At 37.9% G+C, this 16,019-nt stretch overlaps 1 protein-coding gene across 3 annotated transcripts in view; it reads left to right on the top strand.

Moving 5' to 3' along the window:
* The window catches only part of CFAP20DC (CFAP20 domain containing), a 255,896-nt gene that overhangs the window by 91,742 nt on the left and 148,135 nt on the right, over nt 1-16,019 (top strand). For all 3 annotated transcript variants that reach the window (XM_045989870.1, XM_045989869.1, XM_045989872.1), the window contains exon 6: nt 14,123-14,279. In XM_045989870.1, the coding sequence (XP_045845826.1) occupies nt 14,123-14,279 (157 nt within the window). The remainder of the gene's footprint in view (nt 1-14,122; nt 14,280-16,019) is intronic.

The following is a 16,019-nucleotide window of genomic DNA, read 5'->3' as shown; positions in this document are numbered from 1 at the left end:
GGTGATAAGCTGTTAGCTGCTTTAATCAAGAAAGGAAGAACACACACATTACTAAAATCAAGAATGAAAACGGGGAAAAGGGAAAATAAGGGAATACTATGAACAATATTTTGCTGGTAAGTTTGACAATTTAGATGAAATGGGAAATTTCTGCTAAAGACACAAATTACTAAAGCTGATACTAAAAGGAGTTAAAAGTTAAAATAGCCATATATCTATTTTTAGAAATTGAATTTGTAATGTAAAACATTCCCGCAAAGAAAACATAGGTCCAGAAAATCCACATCCAGGCTTTACGTATAATTCTACCAAACATTTAAAGAAAAAAAAAAAAATAGCCATCACTAGCCATCAGGGAGATTCAAATTAAAACTACATTGAGATACCACCCAACACCAGTTAGAATGGCCAAAATTAGCAAGACAGGAAATAACGTGTGTTGGAGAGGATGTGGAGAAAGGGGAACCCTCTTACACTGTTGGTGGGAATGCAAGTTAGTGCAGCCACTTTGGAGAACAGTGTGGAGATTCCTCAAGAAATTAAAAATAGAGCTTCCCTATGACCCTGCAATTGCACTGCTGGGTATTTACCCCAAAGATACAGATGTAGTGAAAACAAGAGCCATCTGTACCCCAATGTTTATTGCAGCAATGGCCACGGTCACCAAACTGTGGAAAGAACCAAGATGCCCTTCAACAGACGAATGGATAAGAAAGATGTGGTACATATACACAATGGAGTATTATGCCTCCATCAGAAAGGATGAATACCCAACTTTTGTAACAACATGGACAGGACTGGAAGAGATTATGCTGAGCGAAATAAGTCAAGCAGAGAGAGTCAAGTATCATATGGTCTCACTTATTTGTGGAGCATAACAAATAACATGGAGGACATGGGGAGATGGAGAGGAGAGGGAGCTGAGGGAAACTGGAAGGGAAGATGAACCGTGAGAGACTGTGGACTCTGAAAAACAACCAGAGGGTTTTGAAGGGGCAGGAGGGTGAGAGGTTGAGGAACCAGGTGGTGAGTAATAGGGAGGGCACGTACTGCATGGAGCACTGGGTGTGGTGCAAAAATAATGAACATTGTTACGCTGAAAATAAAAAAATAAAGAAAAAAATACCAATTTTAGACACTGTCTTTCAGATAATTAAGGAGAAGGAACATTTCCCAAATCATTGAATAAAATGAGGCCAGCATAATGTTGATAACAAAGTAAGCTAAGATATTATAATTCCCAAAAAAGAACTATAAATCAGTATCAGTCATGAACATAAACACATGAATCCTTAACACCGTGACTAGGTGTTTATTCCAGGAATTTAAGGGTTAGTCTTATATTTGAAAACCAATCACATTAATAGAATAATAGGGGAAAAAATCATAAGGTCATCTCAATAAACATAGAAAAATCATTTAACAAAAGTTCATAGTCATTCATGGTTAAAGCTTACATCAAAGTAGGAAAAGAAAGAAACTTTCTCAATCTAATAAAGGAGTTTTATTCAAAAAACAAAAACCTACAACTAAATCATACTTAGTGGTGAAATACTGACTACTTATCCCCTAAGATAGGGAACAAGGCAAGGATATCCACTCTACTTCTATTCAGCATTGTATTGGAGGTCCCAATAAGTGCAGTAAGATAATAAAGAGAAATAAAACACATACAGATTAGAAAAAAAGAAGGAAAATTTTCTCTCTTTGCAGACAACATAATCATCTAAGACAATTGTGAGGAATCTGCTAAAACCAAACAAAACCTTCTAGATTAAGTGAATTTCGTAGGGTCACAGAAATAACATCAGTAACCAAAGTCAACTATATTTCTCTATAAATTGTTTATAGCAATAAACAATTGAAGTTTTTAAATTTTTTAATTTAAATATTTTTATTAAGTTTTTTATTTTAATTCCAGTATAGTCAACATATAGTGTTGTATTGGTTTCAGGTATACAGTATGGCGATTCAGCAATTACAGTTTTAATTTTTAATTTTAAAAGTATTTAAGTTGAGGAAAATTGGAAGCAGAGGTGAACCTTGAGAGACTGGACTCTGAAAAACAACCAGAGGGTTTTGAAGGGGCAGGGGGGGTGGGAGGTTGAGGAACCAGGTGGTGGGTAATAGGGAGGGCATGTACTGCATGGAGCACTGGGTGTGGTGCAAAAACAATGAATTCTGTTATGCTGAAAAGAAATTTTAAAAATAAATAAATAATAAGAGCAAAAAAAAAAGTATAGTATTTAAGTTGCGTCAAAAGTACATAATACTCAGGAATAAATTTAATAAAACATATGCTAGACCTTTACACTGAAGGCTGTAAAACATTAGCTATAAAAAATTAAAGAAGACCTAAGTAAATGGAGACATGTTGGTTTTGGATCCAAATACTGTGTATTCAGTCCAATCCCACTCACATTCCCAACAGGCTTTTTTAAAAAATATTTTTAAAATATTTTTTGCAAAATGTATAAACAAATTCTAAGATATATATGGGAACTCAAAAGACAGAATACAACACAATTTTCAAAATGTAAAAATTATACCTCATGACTTCACGACATGTTATAAAGCTACAGTAATCAGGGCAATGTGTTTTTGGCAAAGATACTAGTAAAAAGTTTACAAATAGACACACGCATGTATAGTCAGTTGATCCTCAACCAAATCACCAGAGCAATTCAATAGAGATAGGAACATCTTTTTTCAGACCCAGAACTTCTGAGTATCCATATGGGAGGAAAAAAATGAACCTCAACCCATATTTCACACCATTCACAAAAATTAAGATGAATCATAGATCCAAATATAAATGCTAAAAATATAAACAACTATAAGAGATTTCTTAGGACCCAGAAAACATTAACCCTAATAAAGAATAAGTTGACAAAATGGGCTTCACCAAAATTTAAAACTGCTCTGGGCACCTGGGTGACTTAGTCCGTTAAGCCTCTGCCTTGGACTCAGGTCGTGATCCCAGGTCTTGGGATCAAGCCCTGTGTTGGGCTCCCTGTTGTTGCTCAGCGGGGATTCGACTTGCCCCTCTTCCTTTGCCCTTCCCCCCCAGTCATGCTCGCTCGCTCGCTCGCTCTCTCAAATAAATAAAATCTTAAAAAAAAAAAATTAAAACTGCTCATCAAGACAGTTTTAAGAAAATGAATAAGCAACCCACAGAGAAAATATTCCTAATACATATATCTGACAAAAAGCTTCTATCCAGAATATATTCTCCAACTGTATAATTTAAAAAAGTAACTTTTTTAAGGCAAAAACAATTGAACAAGTACTTCACAAAGATTATACAAACAAGCATGTGAAGAGCTCCATACTATCAGGGGAATTCAAATGAAAAACACAATTGCTACTACTTCACCCACTATAATAGCAAAAATAAAAGAGACAGGAAATACTCAATGTTGTTTAGACATAAAGCAGTTATCATACATTTCCAACATACATGGAGAATTTCCAGCGTAACCACTTTGAAAACACCTTTGGAAGTTTATGATAAAGTTAAACGTTTACCCATTGATAGAAAAGCTCCGCTTCTTCGTGTCTATCCATGAAAATGTAAGTACATGTACACAAAAAACTCGGCTGGGAATTTCACAATAGCTTTATTTATAAAAGCCAAAAACTTGAAATAAACTTATATGCCTCACAACAGAAGACTGAACAGTTAAATTGTGGTATATTCGCAGAGTGGAGTACTGCTCAACAAAACAAGAATGGATTTGATCTATGCATCTGATCCATGCAACAACATTGATGAACCTCAAGTATTAATGCCAAGTGAAAGAAGCCACTTACTGTGATGCCATTTATATAAATTAATAGAAGAGACAAACTAAGGTGAAAGAAATTAGTGGTTGCCCTTGAGAGGGATAAGTCTGAGATTGGGAAATAGCACAAAAGATCTTTCTGGGGTGATTGAAATGCCGTATAACTTGATGGGCTATGGTATGCTGGTGAATGAAATGGTCAGAATCATCAAATTGTATCCTTAAGTCTGTGTATTTTGTGGCATGAAGTCAAAAAAGATGATGTGGTTAACATATATTAAGCACATATCTGTTAGGCACTATTATAAGTGCTTCCATGTTTTTAAACATTTAATCCTAACAACTCTGAGACATGTATTATTACCACCATTTTACAAATGAGGAAAGTGAAGCACAGAGAGGTTAAGTAACTGCGAAACTCACCCAACTAGTAAATGCTGGAGCTGGAATGCAAACTCGGGCAGATGGGCTGCAGAGCCCACACTCTTGCATCCCTAGGAGGAATGTATTTAGAAGGAGTTGCCAGTAAAGTTTAACTGGAAGGGATTTCCAGACAGGCTAAATAATAGAATATTATAATTAGATAATAGAAAATAATTTCTTATTCCAAATCTTAAAAGTTAAGTGTTTCAAAGAAAGGAAGTTAAATGTCAGGATGTAGTCATGTGAGTGGGTTACTGTATAAAGCAGAGGAGGCTTTTGAAGGAAAGAAGGTTAAGGGACTCAGGGTATTGGACAGTGTTAGAAGGTAAGGTGAATCTGGTCCCAGAGGTTTTCAGGAATGTGTAGATAGGCTGACAAAGGTGTGTCTGCAGAAGCAGGAGTGACCAGGAAGTGATTTGAAAATCAGTGAAGCTAAGAGTGGAAGCATTTCCTCCAGCTTCAAAGAAGATAGGGTTCCCAGTCAGAAGTGTGAGCCCACTCCCAGTGCCACCTAGCCACATGGCCTCAAAATTGGAGGCTGTAGAAACACATATGAACTTCCTTAGTGAGCTTTAACTCGTGTTGAAGGGGAAGTAATATCTCAGAAAAGCCTGGTTTCAATTAAAGTAAGGTATGTAGGACCCTTAGAAAAATGCAGAGAAGTAAGTACTTCCCAGTCTAAGGATTTCAGAGGGCACAGTGAAAGGTGACTTGAGAATTAGCAAGAGAAAGATTGGCTGCTATTTCAGGAAGAGACTGCTCGCTCATGCTGGTAGGAATGGGAGGTGGAGGTCATTTGCTAAATAGGTATCATAAAGATACTATATAAGGAACTTGCCTTTCTGTGGTTCAACCAGGAGCTATAGCCCTCACAGCCCAACCTCTCCTAAACTCCCCTCCCTCCGTGTAGGGACTTGTCATGATTTGCTTTTCCTGAGGAAATTGTTTTTTAATACAGTAGTAATAGGTAATTGCTTCTCCTGACCGTGCGGATATAAAATTACTATTTCGATCTCTGCTTACACCATTTAATAAACAAGATGATGGTGATTGAGATGAATAAGGTCATTGTAAGCAATTTTTGTAAGAGATTTTCTCCTGAGATATTTAAGCTAACATGTGAAAAATTATTATAAAAGACACAAGAATAAACATTTTAAAACCCCATTCTTTGTTATCATTTGAGGAGGACAGAAACAGAATGAGGTTCTAAAATTGTGAGAAGAGATGTGCTTTACGATTGCTGGGTTATGAAATTGTGGTTTCTTGTTTGTGATTTCCTCTTAGAAAGGCAGCACTAGCTAGAGCTGTGCACTGTCCGTGACTCAGGCTCTTTCTGTACTGGCAAAATGAATCCAATTATCTTCACATCTTTCCTGCAATAATGGCAAGGAAAATCAAAAAGTGCTGGACGACCAAGAACTTGTTATTGCATGCATTTGAGTGGTGTGTGTGCGTGTGTGTGTGTGTGTGTGTGTGTGTGTGTGTTCACACAGTCTACTGGCCTTTCACCAGTATAATAAAGCCACTGGTTCAGTCAGTTAAGCAGCTGCCTTGGGCTCAGGTCATGATCTCAGGGTCCTGGGATGGAGCCCCATGTCAGGCTTCCTGCTCAGTGAAGAGTCTGCTTCTCCCTCTCCCTCTGCCCCTCCCCACCCCTTTCCCATGCACATGCATGCAAGTGCACTTTCTCGCACGCTCTCTCTCTCTCCCCTCCCCCTCTTACTCTCAAATAAATTTATAAAAATCTTTAAAAATAATTAAAATTAAAACTAAAACCATATGACCAAAATATTAGTCAGTAAAAACTAAAAATTTATGCTTTGCATCATTCTTTTACCCTTTGCCTGCCAGTTCCTTTATGCAGAATTTCATGCTGGAACTAAATAGTATGAACCCTTTCTCTTTTTATTTATTTATTTGACATATAGTGTATAACTTGCTTCAGGGGTACATGTCTGTAAATCATCAGTCTTACACACTTCACAGCACTCACCATAGCACATACCTTCCCCAACGTCCATAACCCAGCCGCCCTATCCCTCCCCCACCACCTCCCAGCAACCTTCAGTTTGTTTCCTGAGATTAAGAGTCTGTTATGGAGTATAAGCTCTCTTATTAATCCAAGCAACAAACTAAGCAATACTGTCTTTTTTCTGTCAGTTTGCTATTTTCCTGGAACATAATTCTCAAACCCATAATTAGGAATATTTTAAATCAAGAGTTCTTTCCTGCTAGACTAGAATTACATGTAGGAATAAAGTGATCAGAGATCAAGAAAACTCAAAAAAAAAAAAAAGGATTTGAAGAATGGTTGATCACCAAGAGTAATGAAAATAATATTTTATAAAAATCAACTAATTCGGGTAATCCACATGTTGAGAGTAGACAGTTCATACTCTTTATTGAAACTTCGGAAAAGTATGACACAGCATTTATATGAATAATGAGTTATTTGCTGAAGCCCAGGAAAAGTGGAACCTTTATAAATACCAACTAAACAAAAAAATAATTTCATTTCCTCTAGACAAGGGAAATTTGTGAAAGTTATTCCAATCTTTCTCAGGAAATACTCCCATCTGCACTTGTAAGAAGTGAATTCACCAAAGTTATCAGTTACCACACATTTATGGGGCTAGTTGAGTGATTATAAAATGAAAGATTGAGAATTTTGCTTGAGAGGGAGCTTGGGAAGATGGCAAAGAAGGAGGACCCTGAGCTCACCCCATCCCACGTTTTTGGTTTGTTTTTTTCCTAAAGATTCTATTTATCCATTTGAGACAGAAAGAGAGAGAAAGAGAGTGTGTGTGCACCCAAGTAGGGAGAGGGGCAGAGGGAAAGGGAGAATCAGACTCCCCACTGAGCTGAGATCCTGACAAGGGACTTGGTCCCAGGACCCAGAGATAATGACCTGAACTGAAGGCAGATGCTCAACCATCTGAGCCACCCAGGTAGCCCCCATCCCAGGTTTTCAACTAGGTATCATTCACATCCAAGTCAACAAACAAGTCTAAAGAATGGAAGAACAAACTCCACAACTAAATACAGAGATGCAGCTGGAAGTTTATGAAGGTCAGAAAGGCAGAGAGGAAGGCTGCCTGCAGGACAGAGGGAACTATATGTGGAGAAAGCAAGGCAGAGAAATGGGCCCTCAACCTAGGGAGCTCATAGGGGGAGACTAATCCCCATAACATTTGGCTTTAAAAACCAGAGGGGCTAGGACATCTAGCTGACTCAATAGAGCGTACAACTCTTTATCTCGAGGCTCTGAGTTTATGCCCCACATTGGGTGTAGAATTTACTTAAAAAAACAAAACAAAACAAAAACAGAGGGACTGAATTCCATGAGTTTATAAAACCAGTGGTTCTCGGAACCTAGAGCTTTAAAAGTCAACTGAACCAGGACTAGGCAAGCTGGGAGGATGAGTGATAGCTGGGTTGCTACCCTTAAAGAGACAGCAGTCTGCATGGAGGGACAACCAAAAAACAGCAGTTTGCACAACCATAAGGACAAACAGGAGATAGATCTCTTCATCCTGGTTTCAGATCATACTGGGGGACTTCTCCAAAAGCAAAGGAGCTGGCAGGTGCCTTTTTCCTTCCCTACCTCCCAGCATAAACACAGAGCCACCGTTGAGAGGTGCTGCTACACAGACACTTGCTGCTTGACCCACTGGCAAGTGTCCGTGCCCGTAAGTTTTCCTGAGGACTAGCACACTCCAAGTCTGCTGGCTTTGACCCTGAACTCAGGACAAATTCTGTTAAAGCCAAACATGTGCCCTAACCAGCCACTGGGTGCATGGCCACCACAGTGTGCTGCACACATCTGCTGTGCTGCACCCTGCCGGGCACCCCCAGACACCATAGTGCACCCCACCCACCACCAGGTGCACTGCTGCCACTGAGCACCATGCCTAGTCACCCCACCAGCCCTAGCCACTGCAGTATACCAACCACATGCCCCCAGCACCCTCATGTGCTGGGCCGTGTTTGCTCCCCATGCCCAGCCTCATGCAGCCCCCAACCACCACAGCATTTTGGAGTGGCCCAATGCAAATTTTGCTAATACTGCTACCCCTTCTCCCAAGTCTTGTGGCAGGCACACCCGCTCAGAGCTGGCCTGCCTTGGTCCCACTAACACCACAGAGAGTAAGCACAGCCCACAACAGGCAGAGAGTCAGTGCAGACAACTGCACTGAAAGGAAAAGTGACTCAGACACAACAATAGGTGTAATCAACACACACAAGATGCTCTCCTGAAATGCCAGGTTCTGGTGAACAGGGGACACTGCCCTGCAAGGTACCCCAGGACTACTTCTTCATAAAGTCACGACTTTCAAGAGCAGAAAATATAGCGGACTTTATTAATATATATAGAAACAAACATAAAGAAGAGGCAGAAATGTATCACAAATTAAAGAACAGGACAAGGCCAAAGCCAGAGATCTAAGCAAAACAGATAAATAACATGTCTGATAGAGAATTTTAAACCATGATCATAAGGTTAGTCACTGGACTTGAGAAAAGAGTGGAAGACATGAATAAGATCCTTAACACAGAGATAAGGAATAACATAGCAGAGAAAGGACTCAATAAACAAAATAAGAAACATGCTTAATAAAATGCATAGCAGGATGGAAGAAGCAGAGGAATGAATTAGTGATGTAGAAGACAGTAATGGAAAGTAATAAAGCTGAACAAGAGAGAGAAAAAATAACTCCACAAAACTAGAACAGACTTAGGGAACTCAGTGACTCCATCAAATGTAATCACATTTGTGTCATAGGATTCCCAGGAGAAGAAGAGAGAGAAAGGGGAGCAGAAAATTTATTTGAAGAAATAATATCCAAAACCTTCCCTAATCTGGGGAAGAAAACAGATGTCCAGATCCAGGAAGCACAGCGAACTCCCATCAAAATCAACAAAAGCAGATCCACACCATGACATATTATAATTAAACTTGCAAAATACAGTGATAAAGAAAAGAATTTTAAAAGCAGCAAGACAAGAGAAATCATTAACTTACCAGGAAAATCCCATAAGGCAAGCAGGAAATTTTTCTACAGAAACTTTGAAAGCCAGAAGGAAGTGTCATGATGTATCCAAAGTGCTGAGAGGGAAAAATCTACAGCCAAGAATACTCTATCCAGCAAGGCTATCATTCACAATAGAAAGAAAGATAGTTTCCTAGACAAACAAAAACTAAGGAGTTTGTGACCACTAAGACAGCCCTGTGAGAAATATTAAAAGGGACTCTTTGACTGGAGAGACCAAAAGTTGATAGTATAAAGGTAGGAAATACAAAAGCAGTAAAAACTAATTATTTCTGTAAAAAAATCAGCCAAGGAACTCAAAAAAGGATATAAAATATAATAACATATGTCTAAAAAGTGGGGAGGAGGGGCACCTGGGTGGCTCAGTGGGTTAAAGCCTCTGCCTTCGGCTCAGGTCATGATCCAGGGTCCTGGGATGGAGCCCCACATCAGACTCTCTGCTCAGCGGGGAGCCTGTTTCCCTTCCTCTCTTTCTGCCTGCCTCTCTGCCTACTTGTGATCTCTGTCAAATAAATAAATAAAATCTTTTTTTTTTTTTAAAAGTGGGGAGGAGGGGCGCCTGGGTGGCTCAGTGGGTTAGGCCACTGCCTTCGGCTCAGGTCATGATCTCAGGGTCCTGGGATCGAGTCCCGCATCGGGCTCTCTGCTCAGCGGCGAGCCTGCTTCCCTCTCTCTCTGCCTGCCTCTCTGCCTGCCTCTCTGCCTGCCTCTCTGCCTACTTGTGATCTCTGTCAAATAAATAAATAAAATCTTTAAAAAAAAAAAAAAGTGGGGAGGAAAGAGGAATGGGTTCATATTTAAATGATCATCAACTTAATATAGACTGCTATATGTAGAAGAGGTTATCTACAAACCTAGTGGTAACCATATATCAAAACCACTAATAAACATGCAAAGAATAAAGAGATAGAAATCCAAATACATCACCAAAGGAAATCAGCAAAACATGAAAGAGAGAAAGTCAAGAAAGGATCAGAGAAAATCTCCAGAAACAACAACAAAACGAGTAATAAAATAATATAAATACATATCAATCAGTAATTACTTTGAATGTAAATGGACTAAATGCTCCAATCAAAAGACATAGGGTGACAGAATGGATTAAAAAAAAAATACCCATCAATATGCTGCCTACCAGAGACTTACTTTAGACCTAAAGATACCTGCACATTGAAGGGGGGAATAGAGAAACATTTATCATTCAAATGGATGTCAAAAGAAAGCTGGAATAGTAATACTTCTAGCAGACTAGAACTAGACTTTAAAACAGACTGTAATAAAAGACAAAAGGCACTATGTCATAATAAAAAGGACAGTCCAACAAGAAGATCTAATAATTATAAATATTTATGTACCCAACATGAGAGCCCCCAAATATATGAAGTAGTTAATAACAAATAACAAACATAAAGGAACTAATTGAGAATACAATAATAGTAGGGGACTTTAACAACCCAGTTACATCAATGCGCAGATCACCTAAACAGAAAATCAACCAGGAAACAATGGCTTTGTATGACAGACTGGACCAGATGGACTTAACAGATCTATTCAGAACATTGCATCTGAAAATGGCAAAATACTCATTCTTTTCAAGTGCACATGAAATGTTTTCTGGAATAGATCGCATATTAAGCCACATCATAAGCCTCAACAAATACAAGAAGACTGAAGTCAGATCATGCATCTTTTCTAACCACAACACTATGAAACTAGAAGTGAAGCACAAGAAGAAATCTGGAAAGCCCACTAATATATGGAGGTCAGTAATATGCTACTAAACAATGAATAGGTCAACCAGAAAATAAAAGAGTACATGGAAACAAATGGAAATGAAAACACAAGAGTCCAAAACCTTTGGGATGCAGGAAAATTGGTCCTAAGAGGGAAGTATATAGCAACATAGGCCTATCTCAAGAAGCAGGAAAAATCTCAAGAATCTCAAATCTCAAACCACCTAACCTTACACCTAAAGGAGCTAAAAAAAGAACAATAAACAAAACCTAAAGCCAGCAGAATAGTGACTCCCAACAAACAAAAGTCCAGGAGCAGATGGCTTCACAGGTGAATTCTACCAATCATTTAAGAAGGCTTAATAGTCATTATTCTCAAACCATTCCAAAAAATCAAAAATGAAGGAAAACTTCCAAATTCATTGTATGATACCAGCATTACTCTGATACCAAAGCTAGATAAAGATACCACAAGAAAAGAGAACTACAGGCCATTATCTCTGATGCACATTGATGCAGAAAATCCTCAATAAAATACTAGCAAACTGAATCCAACAATATATTTTAAGAAATCATTCACCATGATCAAGTGGGATTTATTCCTGGGTTGCAAGTATAGTTTAATATTTGCAAATCAATCAATGTGATACATCACACTAATAAAAGAAAGGATAAGACTTTAAAATAAAAACTGTAACAAGAGACAAAGAAGGGCACTATATAATAATAAAAGGGACAATCCAACAAGAAGACTTAACAATTATAAATATAATCATTTCAATGGCTTCAGAAAAAGCATTTGACAAAGTACAACATCCATTCAGATAAAAACCTTCAACAAAGGTTTAGAGGGAACATATCTCAACATAATAAAGGCCAAATATTAAAAACACATAGCCAATATCATCCTAGATAAGGAAAAGCTTTTTCTCTCCAGTCAGGAACAAGGTAGGAAAATTCACTCTCACCAGTTTGATTCAATGTAGTACTACAAGTCCTAGCCATAGGAATCAGACAACAAAAAGAAATAACATTCAGATCAGCAAGGAAGAAGTAAAAATTTCACTGTTTGCAGATGCCATGATTCTGCATAGAGAAAATCCAAAAGACCCACCAAAAAACTAATTCAGCAAAGGTAAATGAATTTAGTAATGTGGCAGGGTACAAAGTCAACATACAGAAATCTATTGCAATTCCATATACCAATACTGGAACATCAGAAAGAGAGATTAAGGAATCAATCTCACTGTCAAAAACCACTTAGGAATAAACATAAGCGAAGAGGTGAAAGACCTGTACTCTGAAAACTACAAAATACTGATGAAAGAAATTAAAGATGACACAAAGAAATGGAAAGACATTCTATGCTCACGGATTGGAAAAAAATATATTGTTAAAATGCCTATACTACCCCAAATAATCTACATATGTAGATCACAGAACTAGAACAAAGAATATTAAAATTTGTATGGAATTACAAAAGACCCCAGTAGCCAAAGCTGTCTTGAAAAAGAAAACCAAAGCTGGAGCCATCACAAGTCTGGACTTCAAGTTATATTGCAAAGCTGTAGTAATCAAAATAGTGTGGTTCTGGCACAAAAATAGACACATAGATCAACAGAACAGATTAGAAAACCCAGAAATGAACCCACAATTATGTGGTCCATCTTCGACAAAGCAGGAAATTCAATGGGAAAAAGTCTCTTCAACAAAGGTGTTGGGAAAACTGGACAGCAACATACAAAAGAATGAAACTGGATCATTCTTACACCATACACAAAAATAAATTCAAAAATGGATTAAAGACCTAAATGTGAAACCTGAAACCATCAAAATCCTAGAAGAGAACACAGGCAGTAACTTCTTTGACATCAGCCATAGCACCTTACCCTCTGGAGTCCAAAGTTCTTCTGATCTTCCAAGGTCCAGAACCTGGCCTTACTGGCCCATCACACATTACCTCTCATGCCTCCCCAGAGCTCGCCATCCTGCAGGGCAAGCCAGGCTCATTACTGCATCACACTCAGTCCTCCTTCCCACCTTTTAGTACACCAGACTTCTTTTCACCCAAAAGATCAGAGCATCCCCATGGCCTGAGAATATAATTTTATTGTTCGGACACCTACAAATAACCTTCATGTGTTTAATTAATAACTTACTGCAATCTCTTTTATTTTTCTATAGTGGAAACCACCTCAGGTTTTCCTTCCTAATAAAATCAACATTTCTAAACAGAATTTGCCTTTAAGAATAACATCATTATTTCCTTTATCAATAAATACAACTTTCAATTTTGACAGATTAATAAAATGAACCTTATGTAAATTGTTCTTCTAATCAAATAATGGAAGAGCTTGATATTTTAAAAGAAATACAGACAACCTTAAATACTACTTTTATTTTAATTTCAAAAATTCCTTTCCCTGTTGTTGTCCTGCAATCCTCAGTATGTCTTAATTTCTTACTAAATGATTATTTTCTCCTTTTCTTTAACTCAGACCACTTAGAGAATTCATTTGATGAAGTATTGAGGAACCTAATTGTTTAATGGGCAGAAATTAGTCCCTGCAAGAGTACTTTTAAAACTGTCAAATACCAGGCATAATTACAAATTCTTTGGAAGAATCTATTTCTGTACAATAGGTTAATTGGTTATAAGTAGACAGCACTGGCCACAATTTAAACCCAGCTTCTAATTTCATCCATGATTTTTTTAACAAATATAAGTGGCTAATTATGATCAAATTAGTCCCCTTGAAGGAACAATTGTCTACTTATCCCTGATTTTCAAGATTAAAGTGGTCTAATGCACCTGCAGTTAGCTTCCCACTAGCATACTGCCTACAGATCCAGAGTTATTTCCCAAAGTTGTCAAAATCTTCCCTCATCATGAGAACTCTACAGCCAGATGAACAATGTCTGGTTTAGATTATGATGACTTCTTTGGAAGAATCTGGGCAATTTTTAAGAAAACTGAAGCCAAAATAGAGGTTTGCCTAAGGAAGGATATTGGTTTGAGGCTGGTTGACCCAGACAATTGCCTCAATTCTCTAGACCATCCACATATAGATGATTTGTTCACCTCTTTGATTATAGAAAGGACTTACTCCTCTTTTCTTTATTTTAGTGGTGCAATCTATGCATAGACTTGGTAGCATTTACCAGTGAAATATTCAAGGGAGCAGTTTTCCAGTCCTTGGATGGAATTATTGTCTCAGCTAACTGTAAGCTGCGGAAGATCTTCACTTTAAAATGCAAGCCTCAAGACACTGCTGATAAAGACGGTATGTTGAAGTTGCTACTATGAAGATTTTTAAATTCTCCAATGTGTTTAAAATTAGACATACCTTTGGGGGCACCTGGGAGGCTCAGGTCATGATCCTGAGGTCCTGGGATCAAGCCCCGCATTGGGCTCTTTGCTCAGTGGGGAGCTTGCTTCCCCCTCTCTCTCTGCCTGCCTCTCTGCCTACTTGTGATCCCTCTCTCTATCAAATAAATAAATAAAATCTTTTTTAAAAAATTAGCATACCTCTGGATAGTATGAGTACAGAGTAGTGGTTTTTCTAAATTTATCTTATTTTACTGTGGAAAAAACACTTTTTAACATGAGATCTGTCCTCTTAATAAATTTTTAAACATACTACATGTTTTGGTGACAGTGGGTGCAATGCTTTACAGCAGATCTCTAGAGTTTGTTTATTTTGATCAAAACCCATTGATTAGTAACTCCCTATTTCCCTTTACCTCAACCATTGGCAACAACCGTTCCACTCCGATTCCTTGAATCTATTTTAGATACCTTAAGTAAGTAAAAGCATATAGTATTTGTTTGTCTGTAGTTGGCATATTTCACTTAGCAGAAGTCCTTATGGTTCATTCATGTTGTAGCATATGTCATTCTTTACTCTGAATCACGTTTATTTTTACTGTAGCTGTATGTCAAAGATATCTTTTTTATTTTTGTGATTTTTTTTTCTTTTTTGTTTTTGATAGCACTTACCATGTGAATTAGTCAGGGTTTTTATTTGCAAGCAGTGTAATCCTCTCTAGGTAGTTGAAACAAAAAAGAATTTATTTAAGGTAATTAGCCACTTCATAGAATCTCAAGGATACCCAGAAAGTCAGGCTTCAAGACTACAGCCAAGAACAAATGCAGCCCCCACCACAAGACTGCTCCTAGGAATACCCTGATAGCTACTTAAACTGGACAGACTCCGTAAGTCACAGCACAATGCTCAGCTCCAGGTTCCAGAATTTCTATTAACTGCTTCCCTGGAAAACTGAATGTCTTCTTCCTCACCACCCTTGCCAGAAGCAGACTTCTTCATTTTTCTCTGCTGAACAAAGGCAGACACTCTATTTGTGTCTGATTTGTAGAACCTAGATCACATGATGCAAGGGTAGCTAATTAAGCCAGTATCTGATTCCTGATGAAGGAGATGGGACTCATTGTGTAGCAAAGTCACCAAATTAACAAGGGTGTTCAGAAGGTAACACCATTCAGAGTGCCTGGGTGACTCAGTGGGTTGAGCATCTGCCTTTGGCTCAGGTTGGGATTGAGCCCTGAGTTGGGCTCCCTGCTCAGTGGGGAGCCTGCTTCTCCCTCTTTTTCTGTCCCTCCCTCTGTTCACACTCTCCTTCTCTCATGAGTAAATAAAATCTTTTAAAAAAAAAAAAGTCATCATTCAAAAAGCTCTGCCATTGTCTGGTATATACTATCTCATTATTCTGTACATTTCATGAAGTCATTTGAGAGACATTACATGTATAAATTTTCTAATCATATTAGAAAAATGAGTTATTCCTAGAAAGATAGGAAAATACACATTTACTATTTATTGTGTGATTAATAAATATACTGTGCAGATAACTGAACCATCTAGAATTTATAAGATGACACAAATTCTCCTGCTAAGATAGTCTTAAACAACTGAAAGTATTGAGAGAATACTGATGCTTCCTTTTGATTTTTGTCTGGGATTATTTTTAACAAAATCAATTTTTCTAGAAGCCCAGGAAACAGG

Source organism: Meles meles, chromosome 20 (assembly GCF_922984935.1).
Source record: "Meles meles chromosome 20, mMelMel3.1 paternal haplotype, whole genome shotgun sequence".
NCBI classification, from domain to species: domain Eukaryota; kingdom Metazoa; phylum Chordata; class Mammalia; order Carnivora; family Mustelidae; genus Meles; species Meles meles.
The sequence above is the reverse complement of the archived record's forward strand: the minus strand, read 5'-3'. Positions and strand labels throughout refer to the sequence as shown.